This window comes from Sapajus apella, unplaced genomic scaffold (assembly GCF_009761245.1).
Source record: "Sapajus apella isolate SASKATOON/1434 unplaced genomic scaffold, GSC_monkey_1.0 scaffold105, whole genome shotgun sequence".
Taxonomy (NCBI): domain Eukaryota; kingdom Metazoa; phylum Chordata; class Mammalia; order Primates; family Cebidae; genus Sapajus; species Sapajus apella.
This window is the reverse complement of record NW_022437045.1, coordinates 4216336-4243414: the sequence shown is the minus strand read 5'-3', so window position 1 is coordinate 4243414 and position 27079 is coordinate 4216336. Positions and strand designations below refer to the sequence as shown.

General features: G+C 35.7%; 2 protein-coding genes and 1 long non-coding RNA gene across 11 annotated transcripts in view; 1 reads left to right on the top strand and 2 right to left on the bottom strand.

Annotated features, from left to right (window-relative positions):
- Positions 1-83: 83 nt before the first annotated feature.
- MTRF1L (mitochondrial translational release factor 1 like) lies at positions 84-13463 on the bottom strand. 4 transcript variants are annotated; one of them, XM_032258804.1, is made up of 7 exons: positions 13088-13463; positions 8698-8777; positions 5305-5488; positions 4698-4861; positions 3000-3117; positions 1689-1825; positions 84-603 (listed from the first exon to the last, which is right to left on the bottom strand). In XM_032258804.1, exons 1-7 carry the CDS (start codon positions 13344-13346, stop codon positions 397-399), a joined length of 1149 nt encoding a protein of 382 aa, XP_032114695.1. In that variant the 5' UTR covers positions 13347-13463; the 3' UTR covers positions 84-396. The 4 variants fall into 4 exon arrangements, 3 of the variants coding, with proteins under 3 accessions (XP_032114695.1, XP_032114696.1, XP_032114697.1); XM_032258805.1 differs by having other exon boundaries at positions 5305-5463; positions 13088-13389; XM_032258806.1 differs by having other exon boundaries at positions 13173-13262.
- A 28-nt stretch (positions 13464-13491) lies between these two features.
- Positions 13492-26189, top strand: LOC116536924. Of its 6 annotated transcripts, none has more exons than XR_004262879.1 (4): positions 13492-13671; positions 17356-17524; positions 17608-17754; positions 22597-26189. It is a non-coding gene; the product is annotated as an uncharacterized LOC116536924 (long non-coding RNA). The 6 variants fall into 6 exon arrangements; XR_004262881.1 differs by lacking the exon at positions 17356-17524 and adding an exon at positions 14548-14566; XR_004262878.1 differs by lacking the exon at positions 17356-17524.
- Positions 18060-27079, bottom strand: part of RGS17 (regulator of G protein signaling 17) — a 120696-nt gene continuing 111676 nt past the window's right edge. The window contains exon 5 of the mRNA XM_032258807.1: positions 18060-22815. Coding sequence (XP_032114698.1) covers positions 22627-22815 — 189 coding nt within the window. The 3' untranslated portion in view covers positions 18060-22626. The remainder of the gene's footprint in view (positions 22816-27079) is intronic.

Genomic DNA, 27079 nt, shown 5'->3' with positions numbered 1-27079 from the left:
TGATGGGTTTATCGAGATGTAGCCCCATTTCAAGCTTAGGAGCTTCTTAGGACTTAGCTAATCATACCTCTTTCGCACCATGGTAAAGTTGGAAAATTGTTAAGTCAAGCTGTTATTAAGTAGGGGACTGTTGTGTTGCTAATGTTACATGCATTTTTAACTTATGATGGGTTTATTGGGAATGAACCACAATGTAAATCAAGGACCATCTGCATATTGTATGATCTGTACTAAATGCATTGAGAGAGATCTATGTAAATTATCTATGACTTCAGAATATGCATATTACTTCCAAATGTGTTAACTCATGTTTTTTTCAAGAGAATAATGGCATTTTCACACTATGTGGATGTGCTGTAGTAGAATTTTTTTAAGTTACAAAAGTCTATAAATAAATCAACTTAAACTTTTTTGGGAAATAATTTCTACTAAAGATTCATAATCAGCGTATTCCTTCAATGACTGTACAAGTTCATCCAGTAGATAATCCCCTTGCATAAAAGTTTGAAGATCATGCAGTGACTTGCTTATTCTGTGATCTGTGACCCGGTTCTGTGGAAAATTATATGTTCTTATTTTCTCGGATCTTCCTTTACTTCCAATCTGTATATAGGGAAAAAAAAAGGTGAGATGTTGTTAGATTCAGGGCAGTTTAAACCGACAAATTTAACTTATTTGAAAACTAAGTTCTTGATTTATAACATGAATCAAAATGCAAGAACCAGGTTTTAAAGAATCTCCAAATGACATGGCAAAATTATAGAAAAAAGAACATCTGCTCTACAGTCAGATTAATATCTGAATCCTATCTCAGCCATTTCAATGTTCCATGACCCCAGGCAACTTAGTTTCCCCGTCTGCAAAATACAATATCTACTACACAGTGATGATGAGTATAGAGCCTGGCACATGGTTGCTATTCCTATAGTCGCTGAATACATATAATCTCTGTGAATTAATGCAGTCATCTTCATTGGTAACAAGGTGGTGAGTTTTCCATATTGAGGAATTCTTAAAAGGCTCTGTAGTTATAAAAAACACCAGCTGGGCTCGATGGCTCATGCCTGTAATCCCTGCACTTTGTGAGGCTGAGTTTGGTAGATCACCTGAGGTCAGGTGTTTGAGACCAGCCTGCCTAACAGGACAAAACTCTGTCTCTACTAAAAATACAAAAAATTAGCCAGGCATGGTGGCACATGCCTGTAATCCCAGCTACTCGGGAGGCTGAGGCAGGGGAATTGCTTGAACCCTGCAGGCGGAGATTACAGTGAGCTGAGATTGCGCCACTGCACTACAGTCTGGGCAAAAGAGCAAAACTCCGTCTCAAAAAAAATAAATAAACAAACAAATAAATAAATAAATACATACCAAACAGGGAGAAAGCCAAGTTGAGTTTGCTTTCCAACTTTCTTGCTTAATTATAATTTCAAAGGATTAAAACTGAATGAGGACTCAGTACATATCTTTACTTTTAGTAACTAATTAAAAGTCTGAGAAAAATACCTTTGAATACAGAAAAGAGGGCAGAGGTGTAAGATTACTATCAAACAAGTATAGCCCTTAGACTATGTGAATTGTTTAAACACAGGTTAAAACAAATATGATGTGTAAAAACCGTGTTATTTAAAAAAAGCTGTTATATAAAAATATGTCTATCCTTTAAAAGCATTTTTACAATTCATTTTTACCTGAATTTTTCTAGCATTGTCTCTCTTATTTGTTTCTTCTTCTAGATGCATGCTGTACAGTTTTGCACGTAACTTTTTCATAGCCAGCTCTTTATTTTTCAGTTGAGATCTCTCTTGTTGACATTCAGAAACAACACCTGAATAGTGTTACGAGAATTAAAAAGTTTTAATAGAAAAATCTTCTTTACTTATTATCAAGGAATACTCCTTTTCCTTCTCAGCCTTTTTCTTCTTCCTTTATGAGGGGAAAAAACAGGACTCTAATAAAAAAGGGAGAGACTATAGACTTAACTTTTGCAGAGTTTATCAGGAAACTGAAAATTTAAGTTTGAGCGATAGCACAAAGTACTTATATACTGAAGGCATACATACTAAACTATAAGCATAAATCATTTAATATGGATTGTTTCCCCTCAGCTAGCCACCATGTTTTGAAAGTAACAACTACTTATAGAAACTAAGATACTGAAAAATCACTTAATTTTTTTAGGATATCCATTTTTCCTTAATTTCTGTTTCATCTTATGTATTACCTAAGACATACCCAGTTTAACATGAGGATATTCTCATAATTAAAAGAACAAAATCACAGCAATCCAATACTCTCCTCAACCACTATTAGTTAATAGGGATTATGCCCATTTGAAATCAGTCCTAGTAGGAGATTTTTGTTTCCTTTCTAGATAAGTGAGATTTGCTATCCATATGCTCTTTATCACATGTGACTCACTGAAAGGCTTTTAGTTCAACCTAGTAAGTATACTGGAGACTTAAAGATTTGGATAAAGTCCCTTTGCCTAACTATCTAGAATCAGATCCCCTGGAGGTCTGTGAATGAACTTAATGGAAAGAAGCCCCTGTAATTATATGCAAAACTGTATATATGTTTCTGGGTAGGAGGTCCAATGCTTTTCATATCATTTTTAAAGGAGGCCATGTTCCCCTCCCCTGCAAAAAGGCTCAGAACCAATGACTTGGAGCATTTTCTGATAAAGAACTCATAATAATTACTTTACTGTGAAGATTCTCTTTTTAAAAGTATAAACTTTAGAGGTCTACCTGGAAGGACTATCCACACCTTCTATAGTCATTAATACAGACATTCCCTGAGTTTGGATCCCTCCCTCTTCCTGGCCTTTCAATTATCCCACAGAGAATCAGGTAAGGATCCTAAGTAAATCACGTATTTAATAACAGTCCTTAGTCGTACATATTCCTCTTGTAACCAAGGATCTATTTCAGTGGAAAATTAGTCAAATTATTCCAAAATGGATTTCTTTTGTCTCATATGTTGAAGGAATAAGCACACACCTGTTGGAAGATGAACTATCCGGACAGCACTGTCTGTGGTATTTACATGCTGCCCCCCAGCTCCACTGGCTCGCTTAGTGTCAATTCTCAAATCTTTTGGATTAATCACCAGATTAATCTATAAAGAAGAAAAGTTGGGATTATAAAAAAATTACATGTATCAACTTTATAAAGGCAAGAGTGACCCATTTATGAATACACAACAAGTACAGAATTCATGTAAGATTTAGGAGGTTTAATTTTAAGACTAGAAAGTAGCTAGCAGGATACTCTTTAAAACTTTTTTGCTTTTTGGAAGAATAAGGAATCAAAATAGTACAGGACTGTATGGTTTTGAAAAACAAATCCTTCCTAATCCTCAAAAACCTGGCTTCTCTTTACCCGTTTCTTACCACAGAAACAGCAGAACTTGATTCTGTTCTGCCTACTTTTAGAACTGTGAATGTATGAGCTAAGGAAAGATTCTTCAAATTTTTCTGAGTTAAAGAGCCTAGCAGCAGAAAAAAAACAATGGTAGCTTGAGAACTGTGGGAAGGATCTGTTTTATTTCAAACATATTTGGAGGCAAAGGTGAGCAAAATGGAAATGGGAGTGGCCAAGAAGTCATGGGTCATAGACTCAATTCCTGAACACACTAGGATATGAGGTCAAGGTAATGCTCTGTCCCGGGAGCCACCATCAAAAGCACTGTTTCATGAATAACTATGAACCACTCTGTGACATGTATCAACTTTATAAAGGCAAGAGTGTCTGCAACTCTGGCAGCAAGAATCTTACCATTCCCTGGGCCCTCTACCTCTATGTCCCCCTGTATGACTCCGTCTATGGTTGCTAGAAGAATTAGATGATTCCTGGACCTCAGTCTCGCATCTTTTCCTTAAAAGTTCCACCCCAACATGCTTAGACCTAAGTGACTAGGTTCCTAGGTGTGGCTCCTGCCATTTATTCTACTTTACTCTGTCTCTTAACTGCTTAGTTTCTAATGTATGCTTCACACAAAAATTAGATCTAAAGAAACTAATAAGACCTAAAGAAAGGAATTCCATTAACCCTATTACAGAGTCAAATAGCACTCCTTCCCAAAATTAGCGTAGGAAACACTAAAAAGTTCCTTCTCAAAGCATTCACACTTCACTCTGAAAAACAAATCAATTATTATCACTTTTCAGCAGAAGGAAATGAAGCAAAATGGAACTCCTACACTAAGTTATCTTAAAAATATAGACTGACAATTTGCCTTGTGAGAATACAGTATATTCATTATGAATGAGTATGCTTTTGTAGTTTCATTTTAATGTAACTGGGTTATGAAGCAGCAATTCAGTTAAATAATTAGCTTTGTAAAATAGGATTTTTGCAGTTAATACCCCACAAACCAGTCCTACAAGGCAGAAGTTACCATAAAGACAACCAGTCCATATTTAAATAGGTCATTATTTCACCCACAGAGATGATCTCACAATAACTACGTAGTAGGAAAATACTAATACACAGAAAATGCAAGATTGTATCATTTATAAATCCTTAATTTTTAACATTATAAAATTATATTTTTGGACTGAGATAATATGCAACTTAAAATACACAAGGAAGACCAAGTGAAAAGGAGATACTCAATTCAGTAAACTCTGAATGTTACTCTGGGGGCAAGGCACTGTACTAAGCCCGGGAGTCCAAGGAGAGGGGCTTACGCCTTACCTCAGTAGGCTGGGGTAATATTGCTACAGTCATGGTGCTAGTATGGATGCGGCCTTGCTTTTCTGTCTTTGGCACCCTTTGTACTCTGTGCACACCTCCTTCAAATTTCATGTGCCTATAGGCTTCTGAACCCCCAATGCTGGCAGATGCATGTCTAAGGCCACCTTGAAAATATAGGGAAATAGAATTATTTTTATTATTCTTGCCTTTTATAACTGACCATCACATCTACTATCTTGAGGTACATTTTTGTAAGTCATAAAAGGAGATAAACATGGAGACTGTAAAACATATTAAATATTCAATGTTTTAATATTTGTCTTTACTGCTTATAATTATTAAAGCATTTATGGGGCTAATCAATTGATATCAATAACACGTCTAAGGCTACTTTTGAAGACTGTTAGTAATTCAATGGTATTATTGAAAGACTATTACATTTTATAGGTCATTTCGAAATTACTGTATTTACATTCAAATTTATTAGGTAAATGATGAGCATAAAACTACATAAGCATCTTTACGGATCAGTTCTAAAGCCTAGTCATGGTCTTTCCAACTCTTTTCCGCAACACTTTACTCAAAACCAAATGAATAGTTTACTGACCTATTTCACTTGGAAAATATTCCAGGGTTTCAAAATGCCATCTTTTAAATGCAGCATATCGCTGATACATGTCAAACATCTCTGAAGTAAACAACATTGCCTCCTGACCTCCAACTCCTGCAGTTACTTCCAGGATCAAATCATTTTCATCTGTTTCTTCTGAGGGAACCAAAAGTAAGATAATCTGTAAATAGAAAAATATCACCCCTCCTATAATTAAGATTTAAAATTTACCAAAAAATAAAAAGCTAAATGATTAGATTCAGGAATTTTTAAATATTTGACTTAAGTTTCACCAAGCAAATAATATTGCTGAGTACTGTTCAACCATCTTGCCAATTAGAACTGTATAATGTGTAACTTCCATAAATTGTTAATGTTACAACTATATTATAAATGCTGTCAGATTCAGCTGAAACTTCAGGCTTGTATTATTGTCTCTTGGAGTTCTTATATGCTTTATATCAGTTCTCTATTCAGTTAATAATGTGTGCTTTCTGTGATTAGGAAATAATACTGTTGTAGAGAACAAAAGAAGATTCTAGCTCCATCCTCTTGCAATTTAATGCCTAGTATGACAGAAAAACAAAAGCACTCAAAATTGCATTTGTATTATTTTAAGATTTCTTGTTATGGAAGAGAAACTTGTAATTTTGAAACTAAAAAGGCCCTTAGAGATTATCTGGTCCAATTCTTTAATTTTACATGTCAAGGAAACAGAGGTTAACAGAGATTAAATGACTTGTTAAAAGGCAAAGTGTTATGTTATTGGCCAAGCAGGTGCAAAAACACAACTCTTTGTGCCTAGATCAGTCTTTCCTCCATTATAATAGTATGTTTCTAATCAAGGGGATCTAGAATAAAGACTTCTTGGATTAGGTTAACTAGTAAGAAAAGCTGCCAACATTTATTGGTTCTTTAATACATGGCAGGTAATCTAAGCACTGTACATACTTTAATTTTTAAAACAATCTTGGGTAAGTATTAACAGCTCAACTAACTTTAGAGGGGTTGAATTATCTAGTGATTCAACATTACACAACTCAAAAGTGGAAGAGCTAGAATTGAACCTGAATGTACCTGAGTACACTGCTATAACACTTGACATTGGTCAGAAGCTATGCTAGTTACTACTTTTCCATCTCTCTAGCCTATGCCAATACAACATTATCATTCAAATTTTGAACAAATAATGGATTGTACCTCTGCCTGATGATTACTAGACATTCAACAGAAATATTTAATATACATATGCTTCTTATTCATACAAAATTTAGATAGTGGGTAAAACACGAGCTACACTACACTTTTCACCTTATAGTGGAATTCTTCCCTCTAACATAGTTTATAGGAACATTAATTTTTGGTAATTTTCACATTTGGCTAAAGAGGAGGCAGATTTTCAAAAATAAGTACCCCCTTTCCTGGCTCCTTCCTCATGTAAAATATTCTTTCACTTATCCCCAGAGGTAACCGCTGTTAACCTTTAGTCTCTGCTTTACAAAATTAGCAAAGAGTGACTCAAATTTCATATAATAATTAGTCTTCATGAACTCCAATTATGTTCTGCAATTCTCCTGGATATAATCAAATCAATATAACCGAATTCTTAAAAGCGTGAGAGCCTACTCTATGTCTGGCATTCTAAATAGTGTCAGAGATGCAAAATAAATATTCCTGCCCCTGAGGAGCTCACAGTTGACTATCACTCTACCAGGGAACTTCAAGAAGTTGTATTTCTAAGTTATTTTGCAACAAATTAAACTCCTGTTAACTAGTTATAACAAGTTACAGGCTCTAGTTTGAGGTACAAAGAAGGGTATCAGTTTGTAAACAGCCCCTATGAGTAATATGAACTCTGCTAAAATTGAAGCAAGAACAAACAATAACTTGCTGGTGAAGCTTGGGTAGAAGAATGGTGAAATCGCTGATGCTTTATGACATTTATGGGGACAATGCCTTAAGGAAATCAGCAGTTTACAAACGGGTAACTCATTTTAAGAAGGGGCAAGATGATGTTGAAAAAGCCCACAGTGGCAGACCACTCACATCAATTTGTAAGGAAAAAATTTAATCTTATTTGTGCCCTAACTGAAGAGGACTGGTCATTAACAGCAGAAACAAAACCCAGACCACAGACATCTCAACTTGTTCAGCTTACACAATGTGCCAAAAAAATTACAGGTGATCAAGCTTTCCACTGGATGTGTGCCAGAATCTTTGCATGCAGATATTAGCTGCAGGCCAGAGCAGGGCTTTCAATTGAAATTTTAAACAAATTGTATCGAGATCCTGAAGCATTTATTTGCATTGTAAGCGGAAGTGAAACATGGCTTTACCAGTATGATCCTAGAGTCAAAGTATAATCAAAACAATGGCCACGAAGAGGTGGAAGGGGTCCAGTCAAAGTGAAAGCAGACTGGCCAGCGGCAAAGGTCGTGGCAATCGTGTTTTTGGGGATGCTCAGGACATCTTGTTTGTTGACATTCTTGAGGGTCAAAGAACAATAATATCTGATTAGGAGGGTTTTGAGAAAGTCAGCCAAAGTTTTAGGGGGAAAGCTTCACCAGAGTCCTCTACTACACCAGTGCCCCTGCTCATTCCTCTCATCAAAGAGGGGCAATTTTGAGAGTTTCAATGGAAAATCCATAGGCATTCACATTACAGTCCTTATTTGGCTCCTCCTTTTTTTTGTTTCCTAATCTTAAAAAATGTGTAAAGGGTACCTACTGTTCTTTAGTTAATAATATAAAAAAGACTATATTGATATGGTTAAATTCCCAGGACCCTCAGTTCTTTAGGGATGCATTAAATGCTAGTGTATCACCTTTTTGCCTACAAGTATCTTGAACTTGATAGTTGATGGCATTTATGTCAATAAATTAAAGTTTACATATATTTTTATCTTTTAATTCCAGTTTTCCACAAACTTTTGAAGTCCCTTCATATAACCTCTTCTGCCCCGTGTCTACTTCTCAGCTGTCTTAAAAAAAAAAAAAAAAAAAAAAAAGGGAAGATATGCCAGTATTTCGCTGCCTTTCCAGAAAATACTATCACTGCGACATTTATCTTTCTGTGAGAGCTCTATAATACTTTTAGTATGATGAAAAGAGGACCATGTGAAGTTTGTTCTTGCTTTAAAAACCAGTTTATTGATAGTGGTAATCATTTTAAAATGTATGCATATATCAAAACATCACATCATATACCTTAAATTTATACAATTTTGGGGGTTAATTTATACCTCAGTAAATCTAGAAAATAAAAAATTTAAAACCCAGTTTATTCAAAACAGTAACAAGCTAGTCACTTCTTTGTTTTTTAATAAACTTTTAATAACCTTTAGTGCCTAAGAATAGCACAAATGCTTTACTCTTTGCAGAAATACCATACCTGATGTTTCAACTGAGTTATTTCTTTTTGACACAAGGCTATTTCATTCTCTGCAAGTTTCCTTAAATCTTCATTTTCATCTGGGAACAGAAAGGCAGAAATTAAGTTTTTCTTAATTAATGTTAAATTGCCAACAGACTTCCAGGTAATAGTTTTATGGTTATCATACCTGAAGGGAAAAATAAAATGTCTATCTTGTACTTTCAATAAATGCCATTAATTAAAAGTGGCATTTTATACATTCGTTTTCATAAGCATTTATGTATAAATTCTTTTTCTGATAAAAGTACAAGTAAAAATGCCTATATAAAGAAGCTAAACTCTTCCATAATTTCATCTCTGCAAAATATTTACCTTAATAAATATGCTTTTAGACTTCCAACTCAGACTGTACAATAACAAATGAATGCATTTATCTAATAAGACAGACAGAAGGGAAATAGGTTACACCAGTAAAACGAAAATTGAATTAAAAAGTAGAAAGTTATTTATTTTCTTATAAGCAAATGTTTCATTAGTATTTTAGTATATACCCAAAAACATTTATTAGACTAGCTAATGTATACAGAATGTTTATGTGAAATTCTCCTTTCTCTGGCTTTACCTTATTGTTGTTTCATCTTTGAATTTTTGTTTTTACCTTATAAAACATACTTTCTCATTCCTCTATCCCACAGACGATATGCAGCCTATATAAAGGAGGAGGAAAGGAAAAATTTCTGGCTATTAACGAACTGTTCTCTCTACTGAAAGTTCAAATCCTTACAAAATATCAGTTTGTATGCTTATCTATTAGGAACCAACCATGCTGGGAACTGGGATAATAGATATATAAAGCCTGCACTCAAGAGAGCATTATAGATAATTTTAGTTTCTTTATATTTTTTCTAGAGGAGAAAAACAAAAAATAACCTAAACCACTATTAAATCTTATTTTGATGTATAGCTCCCACAATTCCCACCTGTCATGGGAGGGAACCAGTGGGAAGTAACTGAATCTTGGGGGCAGGTCTTTCCTGTGCTGTTCTCTTGATAATGAGTAAGTCTTATAAGATCTGATGGTTTTATAAAAAAGAGTTCTCCTGCACAAGTTCTCTCTCTTGTCTGCTGCCATATAAGACATGCCTTTGCCTTCCACTATGATTGTGATGCCTCCTCAGCTACATGAAACTGTGAGTCCATTAAACCTCTTTTTCTTAAAAATTACCCGGTCTTGGGTATATCTTTATCAGCAGTGTGAGAACAGACTAATACATTATGTGACTAAATATTAAAACAGTAGCACCCTAAAGGAATCTCTTGATTTTGGGATGGGCAGAAAAAGTAAAGAAAGATTAACTCAAGGAGAGAGAATAACAAAAGCAAAACTGAGATAAGCAAGTACAGGAAGGACAGCTGGAAATTATTTTGCCAAACATATGGTATGGAAGAAATTTGGCAGAATGGAAAATATGTTGAGTTAGGAAAAGCAAAAATGAAATCTAGCCCTAGCTTAATGCTGAGGTACTGTTAGGGGAATAGGCTCAACTTCTCTCAGTTATGGCAAGAATGAAATCGAAGTTGTGAGCTGGATGATCTCTAAGGTGCCTTTCAGTTCTACAAAGCTAAGGAGATTGGAACTAGAATCTAGAAGTAATTTAATTTTAATACTATATTTTATTTAACCCAATATGCTCCAAATATTATTTCAACATGTAATTAACATAAAAATATTTTTATACCAAGTCTTTGAAATCTATATGTATTTTATACTTACACATCTCAATTCAGACTAGCCACATATAGATGGTCAATAGCTGTGTGGCTACTGGCTACTATACTGGACAGCACAGCTCCAAAGGGTTTAGACAGAGGAGTTATTCATAGGCAATGGTAATATACTACTTCTTTAATTTCTTTTGAATTTTATAAATCAACATATGTTTACTGGGCACCTATCATGTGCCTGCCTTCCCCTTTGCCTACAAAGATGTTTATGGTTTCCCATTCTAAATGGGTCCTTTTCTTTTCAACCCTTTAAGTAGCTGCTTATTGTCACCCCTCTCTTCCCACCCAGATTTCTGGAGATAAATGCCATTTTTATTACTTTACTCCTATTAACTTTTACCTACTTAACTCCAATTTACTTCTCGAGCTTTTACACTGGATTCTATAATCATATTAAGACTATTTTTATTCAGATCACTAATGACAAAATTGCCAAATCTAAAGACTTATTTCAGTGTGAGTTGAAAAGCTGAGTTTTACCTTTCTTTTTCAGGTACTGAGGGTCTCTTTTTTTTTTTTTTTTGAGGCAGGGTCTTGCGCTGTCACCCAGGCTGGAGTGCAGTGGCACCATCTCGGCTCACTACAACTTCCACCTCCTGGGTTCAAGCAATTCTCCCACCTCAGCTTCCCAAGTAGCTGAGACCACAGGCGTGCACCACCACGCCCAGCTAATTTTGCATGTTTTATAGAGAGAGGGTTTTGCCATGTTGCCCAGGCTGGTCTCGACCTCCTGGGTTCAAGTGATCCACCCACCTCTCAAAGTGCTGGGCCTCTTAAAGTCCTGGGATTACAGGTGTGAGCCACTGTGCCTGGCGGAAGATCTCTTTGAAATTTTCTTCAATTGGCTTCTACAACTTCATTTATCGACTTCAAGGTCACAAAGCTCTGCCTGTTTTTTCTTGACCTTTCATAGCTTTCTTCTCTGCCTGCTCCTCAAATACTATGAATTTCTGGCATTGTTAGACTTGTTTCTGTCCTAACAAATTTTCCCTGAGTGTTCTCATCTATATCTAAGGTTTAATTTACCATGTACTGTATATCTCGAGAGCTCTCATATGATTATTTGAGCTCAATTTTTCTCCTATGTCAGTAATTTTTTCTCCTAGACTAGTATAGACACCTTTATCGGACTGTCCTTTTCACAGGTATTTTTAACTTAATATAGCATTCAACACAAAACCCCTTTTTTAAAAATTCGTTACAACTTTTATATTTTCATCTTAATTAACAGTATTACTCATGTTTTGAAGCCAGAAACCTAAGACTTGTCTTGGAACTCTCTTTCTCCTTCATCCTTCTCAGGGCATAAGCCACTAAATCCTAACTTGTTCCTCAGAATGTCTTGGAGTCAGACCTATGCCGAACACCATCTCTTCCTTGGATTGTTTCAACTGCCTCCTCCCTGGCCTGTCAGTCACCAGGGTTTCTGGAGAATAGCCAATTTATCCTCAATGCATGCCACCACTAACTTTTCTTTACAAAGACATTTCTTCTGTGCTTAAAAATATATGCTAACTTTCCATGGGCTATAAAAATAAATCCAAATTGTCTTGCAAGGTTCTTAACTATCTTTCTGGCTTTATGTTTACATGACATTATCATCTGGCACCTATTCTATACTTAGGCCATATTGAATTTCCCAAATTAGTACCTTTACCCAGGCTGGTCACCTCTCTGCCTTCAAACTCTTGTACCATCTGACAGACAACCTCCTGCTTACCCTTCGAGATACACTTAAATGCCAGCCTTTGTTTTTATAACCACTCTCGGCTTTACTGCAGACATTAAACACTCATATATAAAAGTCACTTCTTATTTTACTTCTTACATATCTCCCTTACTAGACTGTAAGCTCCTAGAAGCTATTTCTGTATTTTTGTTTTTAGTAATTAGTGGTGTCTAAGCAAAGCCTGGAGCATAGCAAGGAATCAATACAAGTTAAACTACTATTATACTATATATGGGTGGGACTTTATACCTCTCCAGTGTCTAACAAGTGCTTGCTCTCCTAGGTCTTTATTCATACATTTATATCTGTTCTTATCAGCTATATTATAGGTAATTAATTATATCCCTCACTAGACTGCGAATCTCTCTGGAAGCTTGCTACCCAAAGTGATGCCTGACCAGCAGCAGCTTGGCAGGCGTGGGACCTTATAGTAATGCAGACACTTAAGCCCCATTCCAGATTCACCTGGGAAACTTGTTAAAAATGCACATGTCTAGGTCTGAGATTCTGAGTCCTAAGTCGGCTTTTAACAAGCACTGCCCCTGATATTACTGCAGACAGGTCTCCACACCACACTTTGAGAAACACCGCTGTGGAGTCCATCACAGGGACAGTACCTTGTTTATCCTTGGTGAGCTAATGAGCTCTTGCCCGAGAAAACAATAAGCATGTAAAAGGGGGCAGGGCACCGTGGCAAGGGAGCACAAGAGAGCTCACAGGAAAGGATGGGATCAGAGCGCACATCATGATGTCTTGACTTCTGATCCAAACCAAAAACAGCTGCAAGCGAGTAAAGAATTTCCAACTCGGGTAGCGTGGGCAGTGGCTTAGCAGAAAAGGCCAAGGAAGAGTCAAGAGTGTGCTCTGATGCCGCACCCCGAGCCCAGCCCTTACCGTGCAGCAAGTGCTCGGTCTCCCGCAGCTCCTGCTCCTTCTCGTTCAGCAGTTTGACTACCGCCACCAACTCCGGCCTCCTGACCTTCAAATGAGCTTCAGATCCCGCCTGGCGCCCGAGGAAGGTCCGCAAGGGCCCGCCTTGGGCGAACAGCTCCTCCAGCGGCCGGCTACCGCAGCTCAGGGGCCGACGGGCTGCGCCAACGGCCCCGCGGGGCCACAGCAACCGGGCAGCACACCACAGAAGACTGGACCGCATCGGTAAAACGAGACCACGGCTACTAACCGGAACCGGAAGTTCCGGACAGAGGAGGTCTCGCGACAGCACCCGAAACTCGGAGATAGGGGCGAGAGTTCACCAAGCCCCGCCCAGCGCACGCGCTGTTTAATTTTAAAGGATTTTCCGGAAGCCTTTGAGGGAACTTCCGGCCAAGCGTGGGAACGCTGCGAACTTCCTGGAGGCAAAATTTGAGGGGGCTGAGCAGAGAGTGGTTAGTGCGGAGCGGGCCTGGGAGACCTTGGGCGCCTCCTCTGAAAGCTGCTTTGCACGTGCCTGGGTGGTGGGTGATGCGTTGGGCCGGAAGGTGAGAGCTGCAAATCGCCCCTCTGTGTTCTGATAGCGAGAATTTCTTTCCCGCGCACTGAGTCGGGTTTCCAGAGCCGCAGGGGAGGGCAGTCGAAGGTCCACTGCCGGGCGGAGGTCATACCCACTCAAGTCGTCAGTCTCCAGTGCACGCCTGGCCCTGAGTCTCCAAGAGCCAGTTTTTGTATGGGTATGCGTATGTCTATTCCTCCACCTTTTTTCCTGCTTAGGTTTCTCTTGTCCACTGTGGGTCAGGTTCGTGTTAATAAGAACGTGATAGTGTATTATGAGATAACCACTGAATGAATTTGCACAATATCTGCCACGACATTTACTTGCTTTCAGAGGACTTTGTTATTCGCCTCCTCATTCATTTTCACTTATTCCTATTTATCTTCAGCTACTTTTTAAAGAGGTTGATTGATTCCGTGTTACAACAACCTACAGCCCAACAAAGCCTTCAGATATCTGCCTCCAGCAGTCTAACCCTTGTCCTTTTCCAAAAAAACTGCTGATAGCAGATAGGTGCCAGCAATACAGACATTTATTGGCACAGTGCTTTGCAGTTTTCAAAATACCTGTTCACAGCTCAACAGAGAAATAGATATGGGGGGATAAACACAACCAGGACAGTCCCGGGAATGCAAGGGCTAAACGCTGAATCTGGGAACTGCCATTACCTGTTTTGGGCAGCGTCTACTAAGTGGCATTTCACTGTTGAGAGAGATGATATAGTGGAAGAACTTAAATTCTAATTTATTCATAAAAAATAAAATGGTAAAAAAATGGTAACTCTTCATCTAATCGAAACTCTTGAGGTTAAGGACAAAATTCTTACAAAATACGTTTGCCTTGTGCCTCTTTTTAAATCTCTCAGCACGACATACAAATGCAGAGTGAGTGGAAGAATGAAATGACTCTTACAGGAAGCAAAAATAGTTTTTTGCCACTTAAAAGCTCCAACTAATTACCTGAGTTCATTTTGTTTTTTGTATTCAAGCTACACAACTATAAAATTGTTCTGCTGCTGAAACCCATTTTATTTTAATCCTGATCTGAGGATAGAACAGGGCTGATGAGGATGTTTTTCTCTCTATTAGAACAGTTGTTTCCTGAGGCGGAACTCAACTTTGAATTTATTTAATTACTTGAACTCAACATGATAAATCTCAGTTGAATTCTCAGAACATAAGTGACTTCAAGATATATTTTATGAAAGTTGCAAAATTTTAATAATTAAAACCTTATAGAACAATGTAAAGAATCTAGCCAGAATTTATCTTCCCCCAAGTGCATAAGCAATTTAAGTAACAGACAGAAGTGTACCTTTTATTCTTATAGTGTTATACCAATGAGGAAACAGTAACTTTCTAAGGATACATTGTTGACTTTATTAATTCAAAACATTTTAAGAAAGTCAGTGTAATGCATATGCCTTTTACAATAACATCCAGAGGTTTCCACAATATAGTAAAATGAAAACAGCTGTATTTTGATTTACTTTGAAAACTCAAAGAAAGATACCTAGTTTGAGACTTCTCAATGTTTTTACATTATTGTCATGCTCAAATTCTGTTACATGGTGAAAATTCTAGCATTTTCCAGAAGTATATTATTGTACATAGGTAAAAAGATAAATTGATTCTAGGAAGGGGGCATAAAAAAACCAGAAAAACTTAAATTGGAGGAAGCATAATCTGGATTATCTATTCAATTTATGAGTACCCACTGTTATTCTGGCATTGCAAAATAACACCAGTGTGGTGCCTCTTAAGTTGTATTCATGCATTCAAAATTTCTTTATTGTCCACTAATAAATATTGGTGGAGTACAATATTTGGATATAGATTATTAAGTATAATGAACATGGTAGTAAAAAATTATACACATTCGATATGTAATTTTACAAAACCAAACATTGAAATTCTTTTTAATATTTAGCAAACATTTAAAAATCACATACAAGAAACATATTTATGACAAATTGGTTAAAGCCGGCCGGAAATACATCAGATCTTTTACATTATTTCAATATTCAGTGTTCATTGATTAGTGGAGGGTAATATAGAAATGCACTAAGCAAAATGGTTAGTTTAAATTTAAATTACTTCTTATCACAGTTAGTAAAACATCTTTAATATCCAAAGTATGTAGAGGATTATTGTAAATAATTATGCAGATAGTTCAAGGGAAAAATTCACTTTCACCTCTATTAGGTGAATATTCAGGCTAAGACTTTTGGACTTCTATTTTTCCACTTCACTGTATTTTCTTTATAGCATTTATTAGTAGTCACCTAATGGAACCTAGTATTAGTGTTGAGGAATCTGCTTAGAATTTGTTTAGCTCAGTGTACATGTCCAGAAAATTTACCTTCAATGTAATCTCTTTAAAAATATATTACTTTTCAGTGGAGAAACACAATAGATCCTATCTCAGCTAAGTGACCAAGGGTAACATCAATAGCTAAGAGTAGCCTGAAGTTTGAGAAACTCACAGGTAAGAGGAGTCCTCATGATGGGGCATGTACTTTTTGATATCATAGGATAAGCACGGCACTTTACCTTTGTGTTCTTCCAAAAAACCAAAAACCTGTGTCTACTCATGAGAAAAACATCAGACAAATCCCCACAAAGGAACAGTCTACAAATAACAGTTTATTTCTCAAAACTGTCATCAGAAACAAGGAAAATTTCAGAAACTGTCACAGCCAAGAGAAGCCTAAGGAAACATGACAACTAAATGTAATGTGGTATCATGAATAGGATCCTGGGACAGAAAATGGACATTAGGTTAAAAACTAAGGAAATCTGAATAAAGTATGAACTTAATGATCAATATTGGTTCATTAATTTTGACAGATGTCCCATAGGTATATATGGGACCTCTCTATTTGCAGTTTTTCTGTAAATCGTAAACTCTAAAATACAAGGTTTAATGGACATATTACTATATTAAATTTTATTTTTATTTTAAACATTTTATTTTTTCTTAGGAGTCAGGGTCTCACTTTGTTGCGTAGACAGGCCTGGAACTACTGAGCTCAAGTGATCCTCCTGCCCTAGCCTCCCAAAGTGCTGGGATTATAGGCATGAGCTACAGTGCCCAGCTGATTACCAGCTTTTATTAATTTTTATTTTCATTGTAAAATTGTTAAAGAAAAATCATACTGCCTTAATAGTAAAAAGAGTGTTTTCTAATTGTCAATCTCTTATAAATTAGTCTTAACCCTATACCTCATTTATATATTTAGCAAAAACTTGATATTATTTCTATCCTTGGGAATGTTGTTTTATTTCCATTGGAAACAAAATTTTCAAATTATTTATTTAAACTTTAACCTACTATCTATCTATATCTATCTATCTATCTATCTATCTATCTATCTATCTATCTCTATGTCATTGAAAGAAACATTTCAATAGATTTGAGGTGATGGTGAATTGAAAGTAGTGATTTGGGATCACATTATTGAGCAAAGCAATGACATTGCTATAGTGTTCCAGCTTAAAAATGATTGCTTTGATGAACAGCTAAATCAGATGTTTAAGGTATGTTTTGGGAAAAAATGGGGCAAGGTGCATTTAATCATGGCAATGACATAGAGATAGATAGATAGATTCCTGAGTAGCCAAGATTACAGACACAAAGCCCAGCTAATGTTTGTATTTTTTTTTTTTTTTAGTAAAGACAGAGTTTCAGAGGTCTCAAACTCCTGATCTCAGGTGATCTGCCTGCCTCTGCCTCCGAAAGTGCTGGGATTACAGGCATGAGCCACTGTGCCTGGCCTAAAATGACATTTAATACAAGCATAAGATAATTATTGAGTTGAAGAACTTTGATAAAATAATCAGGTATGTCACACTTTATTCTTTTTATGTTTGTTTTATTTAATGCTCATAGCCATCCTGAGAATTGTTTTATTTGTCATTTGCAGATAAGGAGATGAACTCCGAGAAGATAAATGATTTGCCAAAAGTCACATGAGACAGAAATGTAACCTGAAATCAAATTTGCAATTTTCAGTTCCTGATGTTTTTACACTATGCTCCCAAAGTGAATCTGTGGACATACATTTCCAGTAGTAAGTATTCTATGTGGCATTCCTTTAATACAGCAATCAGAGCTAGATCTTTAGAAAGGAAATGCATCCAAGCTTAGGACAGAAACACAATCTGTTTATTATTCTAAAATCTTTATTTCTAACTGTTTAAAAGCTCTAAGGTAGTAATAGCAATTAGGTATAAGTCAGCAGTTTTGAAATTCTGAAATTTCTGAAATGAGATTTAATATGAGAAATAATGAGGTAAGAATGAATTTCACATTGCACATATGACATATTTAAAAACATTATATTTGGTTATTGTCATCAATGTTTGATAGTGTTCCTTTTCCCTAGTCATCTTAGAACTTTGTCATAGGAATAAAATCAGTTCCCAAACTGGGACCTTCTATCAGTTAGGGCAGCATTTTGCCTTCTGTAGTGTTTTCACTAGAGTCAATGTATTGAACATCCCCTTGAATTCATCTGAAAAGATGTCACTTGGGGCTGAAGAGGACTATACCTCTAAGAGTAATAATTTTAAAAATACTTATAAAGAAATCAAATCCAGGTATTTAGAACTAATACTTGTCATTGTGCACTGTCTTGTGTTACAAGGATATTTTAAGCATTGCAGAGAAAATCTGAAGCAAGTTTTGGGTTATCAGTTTTATTGATAAATATTTGCAGTCATAGCAAGTGAAGAATTACTAAAATTTTTGCAGATTGGATATTGTTTTCACAGGAGAGCAAACCATTTTATATTAGAAATTTGAAGATGGAAAACACAAAAATACGTGCTTAAAAAATATACTTAGAAAATTATGCTCCTAAACTGTCAATGTAAATAGATAGCAAAAATATTTTTTGGAAATATCTTTACCATCTTTCAAAATAATTTTTCAATGTATCAAGCCCAAAGTATTCAAATTACATGTTTGATAGACTTCTATCTATAGGCATTTCCTATCTCTTTAAGACTTAAAAACTTATTATTATTATTGAGATGGAGTCTCGCTCTGTTGCCAAGGCTGGAGTGCAGTGGCATGATCTCATCTCACTGCAACCTCTGCCTCCTGGGTTCAAGCAATTCTCCTGCCTTAGCTGTGATTAAAGGCATCCACCACCACACCTGGCTAATTTTTGTATTTTTAGTAGAGTCGGGGTTTCACCATGTTGGCCAGGTTAGTCTTGAACTCCTGAGCTCAAGTGATCCACCTTCCTCAGCCTCCCAAAGTGCTGAGATTACAGGCTTGAGTCACTGTGCCTGGCCAAGAAATGTAGGTGGTTTTCAAATATGTTTTATGTTTTGGCTTTTTGATTGTATTTTGAATTTTTTCTCTTTACATTTTGACACCAAAGCATCCAATAATTGGTAGTTTTTGGAAAAATTATTTGTCACAATTACAATATGATTTTTAAAAGTATAAGTTAAAAGCATAGAAAAATGCATAAACTCAAAAGTAACAGGCATTATTTTAAATCAGCTTAATGGGATGAAAGTGTATTTTTGCTCCTAATAAACATTTTTCACTTGGTCCTTTGGCAAAACTGAACTATCAGGTAAATAAACCATACATATTTCATCTGTAAGTCAGAACCTAGGCAGCATTGAAGGATACTAATAAACACCCCATGCACTATGACCGTTTATCAGAGCTGGTCATTCTATGTACATATTTTAAAATTTCAAAAAAAAAAAAAGATCACATTATGGTCTTGACTTTTGCATTTCATCACTTCATTATCAAAGTTGTGTTTCGCTCTTGTTGTTCATGTGCACACTCTAACACTGTCAGAGCATCTATACTACCTTTGGATAACATAGCAGCCCGAGTAAAGTCGTGCCATCCATCCATTACTGGTGTGATATGTACAAGCTCAATCTCTGAAGAAATCTGGATCTCCAATTTATTTATGTATACATAATCTATATCCTCTACTTTCTTTCTTTTATACATCTAAAGTTAGGCACTGTAGAAAGCGCATTAATCTCTTTCTGTGTGCATCAGCAAATTCTAACAGTATACAAAGACACCTTGGCAATTAAAAACACAAAGTGTCCCTTTTAAAGTGCTGATTTTCCCCAGGGAGGAATTTACTCGCTAGGAAAACTCAAATTCTAATAAAACAAATATTGTGCTCTTGGAATGGTAGCATAGACACCAGTTGAAGGCTTTTTTGCTTATTTATAATAGCTCTGTAACTTAATCAGAAGAAATTATATCATACTTAGAAAATTAGTAGAGTTGCAAATATACAGACATACTCTGAAATGAGAAACCCTCCCTTCACCCAAAAATATGAGTTTAGCACAGAAATGCTCACATAGCATGGTTATCAACATCTGATGTGTAAATCAGCTTTAGAACCTTTCTGAACACAACTTCCTACTCAGGCTTCAAAAGGATATACCAACTTTAAAATCTGTGTTCTACAAATGCCCAGGTTAGAGATGAGGACTCTTTATAAGGGCCCTTATCTTTTACATTTGGTAAAATATTAAAGATATTGTCAAACAGACAATTCATCTAATAGTCCAAAGTATCTTATAAAGATAACTTATGACTAGCAGGTCACCATCATATATAGTAACAACAAGAATATAAAGTCTACATTTAAAAAGATTGATGCATGCACTGTGTCACAGTATATTACATATTTTCTAGTCATGTGCACCAATTTATTGTGCCTCAAACACAGAAACAAACATGATACTACACCAGACATGTGTATATATCATAGTAGCATAATAAACTCAATTCTAAGCAAGAAAAAATTAAATAATTTAGGAACAATAGAACTTCACAATAGAAGTGATGATTATTTTAGGTTTTCTTTACTCTTTAGGAAAAAATACGACTTTTTGTAAACATCTTCATAGCTATCTTTTCAACATATTACTGAAAACTATTATTCAAATAGTATCTAAATGACATGAATAAAATGTGTCTTAACACACTAACACTTTCAGAAAACACAGGCATTTGTTAAAAGAAATGATTATTATAAATATTTTCTATTTTGCATTTTTAACTACATTTTCATAAATAACGTATTTAAAAGTGCTGAATATGGTAGGATAGTCAGCAACGCCAGTGTAAACAGAATATTTTGTTTTCTACTCTGCAATTTTTTAAAAATCCCATTTTGTCAAACACTGCAACAGTTAAAATATTTGCATAGGGAATAGATAATAGCCCTTTTATTCATGTCTCCTGAATTCTATATAAATTAGAAAATCATACTTTCTTAGAAAAACAATTTTTGAAATGTTTTAAGTTTATGGAAAAAGAAACTTATGATGCCAACTTTTCAAGTAAATTAAATTTAAAAAGAAACCCCCAAACTTGTTTTTTAAAAAATATGTTTAATAAATTAAAAAATGAGAGGTAGTTAAAAAAATGACAAAGAAAACCTGTAACTGTAATATCATCCTTAATATAAGGCCAGTGTTCTCAGTGGATATAAATCTTTTTAAAACTTTCATTTTAGGTTACTCAGTATTATATTCATTCGGTTTAATATTAAAAAAATAGTCTTCAGGGGATATTAATATTCAAATGTAACACTTTGATATAAATATGACACTGATTATTTTAATTATCACTTTTGTGCATGACAGAATATTGTTTCCTTTAAGGTCAGAAGTACATGACAATGTCAGGCAGGTGTTTTGTCGTAAAGATTTAGTGTACTTATAAAAAATAATATGGCAGCTGGAAGATCTGAGCACTGTACTGCCTTTTAATGATGGATGAAAATTAATAGTTTGGTTTAAACATCTTTAAAATGCCATCCTTAAGATATTATGTGAAAACAGTTAAGGTCTGAAGTAGAGAATCTTCTTCATAACCCTTATAAAACTTTTTCTGGTAAAAAACTTAGCTTTTCATTGGATTTCACTTTCAAGGAAAATATGCCACAGGACAGATGGTATTCATCAAAATGTTTTACAGTGCTACATGTAGGCATTCCTTTATTAAATCCTTTCCTTTATATTCCAAAACTAAGTATCAAGCTTATTATTTTTTTCTTGAAGTACATAACTTTACACAACCATTTTAAAACTGGAGAGCCAGTCTTTAATAAATTAATTACAGTATTGGACATCTGATATATACATAAATTCATTTTCTTCTGTTACAATTAAAAGCAATATCACTCTTTGATTTCTCATTGAGATAGAATATCTTCAAATTGTTTTGTGCTTTTTTTCTTTTCTTCTTCCTTTTTTTTGTTTTTGTTTTTAGCATAACAAACTCTCCTGTAATGAAAATGCCACAGTTTTGGCAGTGTACAACCAGAGAAATCCCTATTAGGATTTTCCAACAAACAGAGATAAATAGCTCTTTTTCATGTACAGAAATATTGGCTTCAAAATTAGCGTACTAAACACAGTATATAGAATGTTGAATACCATTGTTACATCATAAAAATTACTTATTTTTTTGTCTTAGATTATGTTAAAAAATGCAAACCATGGCCGATTTTTTGGCAATTATTTCTTAAGACCATATTGCACAAAAGTCCTTAAACACATATATAAGTTATGCTATTGGATTAAATATTACAACAACTACGTGGCAAATGAAGCAGTTTTACTTTGCACATGCAGTCTCTGGAGATACACTAGGAGACTGTTCGTAGGACTACAAATACACTTTGCTTGCAAGTAGAATGAGTGTTGAATAAAACAAACAATTTGGCAATTCATTGTTTTGTGTGGTATTTTCTCCAAACTTAGCCATGGATAACCTTGATAAAAATGGAGACAAAGACTATAATGGTTGTGTTTTCACAGTAGCCTGAGGAATGCTAAACTGTAGTTCTCCAGGAACTCAGTGTCTGATGTTATTTAATTACTTTTATTTCCCATCTCAGCCCTCCAAAATGATTGTTTTAAAATGAAAATTAAGATTCAGAAGAAGAGCCAGCAGTACTTTCAACAAATGACTTATAAATTTGAGAGTTCAAAAACCTTGGAAAAGAATCTCTGTGCATTAAAGTATATATCTGAAGTTGGGCATCTTCATACATGTGAGGATTAGGATCCAACAGATTTCTATTGATCACCTCTCTAACTCGAGAATCAAGACTGACCTAAAAAGAAACAAGAGCAAATACATTAAATAATATTTTTTTCAAAAGACCTCTATTAAGTAACTATAGGTTTGTGATATTTTACAGAAACTTTAAAGAGTAAATCTAACTACCAAAAGTCTTGAGTTCATTTTTTCAGACTACATAACCTTATGTACTTTTCTCTATCAAAATTTGCATTAAATAAACAAACAAAAAAACAGTTCTTTTAAACCAGAAACTTAGTTTACAGATAGCTTAGCTTACTTGGATTTATGGTTTTATGCATTCATTCAGGAGTTTTTAACAATTTCTAATCATGGTTGAAATACCAGAAATTTCCTAACCAGAATATGAATTCACCTTCTCCTATTCTGTGGTTGGCAGAGGTTGGCAATATTGATAAAAAGATAAAAATCTACTGACAGAAAGGAGTTCCATGGCAAAAATTGACAGGCATATAAAATGCCAATTCCCAATAGTTTAATATCCCAACAAGTCCTACTGTGTCAAAAGTAGGAAACCAAGAATGTGGCAGGGCATGCAGTGAGCAGGTATGCTTCATGTCTTACGTCTACCTGGCAGGGACTAGCAAACATCCTTATACATCCAAACACCTCTACTAATGATGAGGCAGATCAATTGCTTGGAGTGAAATCTTTGAGAGGAGAAACAGAAATAGGAATGCCGAATAACCATTAAAATCAATACAGTGTTATTTGAAAAGTGTACAGAAATTAAGTTCTGCAGCGATTTAGGATGTTTCCCCTTCCTCACTAAATGCAAATCCTCTTGGAACTGGTAAAACATGTTGGAAAGGGAAATGGGGAAAAATACTTGGCAGTAAGGGCATGGTTGTAGGAACAGAACTAAAGCCCTGCCCTGAAATACCATATTAGAACAAACCCCAAAGTGGCAAACGACCACTCAGAGTCCAGATTGTTTTCCTCAATCCTCACTATTTAGCAAGGAATAGGACCTGTGATCCATAGTGTTATTTCATGATATATTCAGATACAAACCTTCCATATTTATATTTAAACATGTTGTCATAAGCATTCTGCAAATGCCTTTTAGTTCTGGCTTCTTTTCCCATCACTGTTTGGACTAAGTCTGAGAACGAATTCAATCTCTTATTGAAGCTCCTCATATTCCATCCAGTGTCCCCAAATTCCTGAGCTCTACAGACCAAATTGGGTTGATTGCTACACCCAGTGATGGCTACTAGATTTGTTAGATGGTAATCCAGACTACATTTCTGTGGCTTAGCCAAACCAACTGATACAGGGACACCTCATTTTACTGCACTTCCCTTTACTGTTTTTCACAGATCCTGTGTTTGTTACAAATTGAAGGCTTGTGATGATCCTTGTCAAGCAAGTTGACTGGCACCATTTTTCCAATAGCATGTGCTTACTTTGTGTCTCTGTGTCACATTTATTAGTACTCACAATATTTCAAAATTTTCATCATTATTATATATTTAAAGGTGATCTGTGATCAGTGATCTTTGATGTTACTCTTGTAATTGTTTTAGGAGGCCATGAACCATGCCCGTATAAGACTTAATCAATTCTTAATGATGACTATGGTGTGTATACTGACTGTTCCACTGACCTGCCATCCCCACATCTTTCTCCCTCTCCTCAGACCTCCCTATTTCCCAAGAGACAACAGTATTGAAATTAGGCCAATTAATAACCTGCCAGTGGCCTCTAAGTGTTTAAGTGAAAGGAAGATTCACACATCTCTCTCATTAAAGAAGCCAGAAATGGTTAAACTTAGTGAGAAAGGCATGTTAAAAGCTGAGACTGGCCAAAAACTACGCCTCTTTTGAAAGTTAGCCAAGTTGTGAATGCAAAGGAAATGTTCTCAAAATTAAAAGTGCTACTCCAGCGAACACGTGAATAAGAAAACAAAACAGCCTGTTGCTGAAACGCAAAAAGTCTGAGTGGTCTGGACAGAAGATCAAACATTCCCTTAAACCAAAGCCTAATCCAGAGCAAAGTCCTAACTCTCTTCAATTCTGTGAAGACTGAGAGAGGTAAGGAAGCTGTGTAAGAAAAGTTTGAAGCTCGCAGAGGTTGGTTCATGAGGTTTAGGGAAAGAAGTCATCTCCATAACACAAAAAGCTCAAGGTGAAGCAGGAAATGGCTGATGTAGAAGCTGAAGTAATTTATTCAGAAGATCTAGCTAAGATAATTGATGGAGGTGGCTACACTAAACAACAGGTTTTCAATATAGACAGCCTTATATTGGAAGAAGATGCTATCTAGGACTTTCAAAGCTAGTGAGAGGTCAATGCCTGATATCAAAGATTCAAGGACAGGCTCACTCTGTTGTGAAGGACTAATATAGCTGGTAACTTTCAATGGAAATGAATGCTTATTTACCATTCTGAAAATCCTGGGGCCCTTAAGAATTATGCTAAATCTACTCTGCCTGGGAACTATAAGTGGAACTGAGGAAGGAGACCCAGGCGTCTGGGATCAACTTCCCTTTTGACTGCCACACTGCATTGCAATAGAAGAAAAGGCTGATCGACTGGCGCCTCCTGATTCACCTTCCTGTAGGTGGCAGGCTTGGTCTTGGGGAAACTCTGGAAGACACTGTTTTTACTTAAAACAAGATCAAACCCGAAACCTTTTCACATGTGAGCCCTAAAACAATAAACCGAAACCCTTTCATATGTGATTCCTGAAGCTGTAAACCGAAACCCTTTCATATATGATTCCTGAAGCTGTAAACCGAATCCCTTTTCATATGTGATTTCTAAGGCTGTAAACCTAAGATTCTTCCACATGTAATATATAAAGTATAAGCCTATATAAAGGCAGAACCTTCCTTTGTTAGATGAGCTGAATTTGGACAAATTATCCCTCAGCTCCTGGCTGTAATAAAGACCTCTTCCTTCTCCATTCGGTGTTCAGGAGCTCTGTTTCTCGTGGCCGCTCCTGCTACAGAACAACAAAGCCTAGATGACAGCACATCTGTTTAAAGCATGGCTTACTGGATATTTTAAGCCCACTGTTGAGCCCTACTGCTCCAATAAAAAAAAGATTCCTTTTCAAGTTTTACTGCTCATTGACAATGCTCCTGACAATGCTCATTGACAATCATCCAAGAGCTTTGATGAAGAGGTACGAGGAAATTAGTATTGTTTTCACGCCTGCTAACACAACATCCATTCTGCAGCCCATGGATCAAGAAGTAATTTCAATTTACAATATTATTTAAGAAATCCATTTCATAAGACTACTGCTGCCATGGATAGTGATTCCTTTGATGGATCTAGGCAAAGCAAATAAAAAACCTTCTGGAAATAATTCACCATTGTTTTCATTAAGTACATTTGTGATTCATCGAAGTAGGTCAAAATATCAACAGGAATTTAGGAAAAGTTGATTCCAACTCTCCTGGATGATTTTTGAGGAGTTCAAGAGTTCACTGGAGGAACTGACTGCAGATGTGGCGGAAATAGTAATAGAACTAGAAGTGGAGCCTGGCGACTTCTTTAAAGAATCAGGACTTGCTTCCTATGGATGAGCAAAGAAGACGATTTCTTGAGATGAAATCTATTCCTGGTGGAGATGCTGCAAACATTGTTGAAATGACAATAAAGGATTTAGATTACATAAACTTAGTTGATAAAGCAGCAGCAGGGTTTGAGAGGATTGACTCTTATTTTGAAAGTAGTTCTATTTTGGATAAAATGTTACCAAACAGCATTACATGCTACAGAGAACTCTTTTATGAAAAGTCAATCAGTGTGGCAAAATTCATTATTGTCTTATGTGAATAAATTGCCACAGCCACCCCAACCTTCAGCAACTACCACCCTGATGAGTCAGCAGCCATCAATGTCAAAGCGAAACCCTCCCTCCACCAGCAAAAAGATTATGACTCTCTAAAGGCTCAGATGATTGTTAGCAGTTTCTACCAATAAGGTATTTTAAAATTAAGGTATGCACATTTTTAAGACATCTGCTGTTGCTATGCTATTGCTAAGTATTGTTTATACTATGACTACAGTATAGTATAAGCATATCTTTTATATGCATTGGGAATCCAAAATATTTGTGCAATTTGCTTTATTGTGATTGCTTTATTGCAATTATCTGAACCTGCAGTATTGCTGAAACAAGCCTGAAAACATGACTTTGCTGAACTACACATTTGTCTCTGTTGGGAATTCTATAAAAATTAAAATGTTCTGGAATTGAATTGTTCAGTTTTCATTTTTTGTTATTACCACATGAGGTCACTATCAAGTACAGAGTAATTT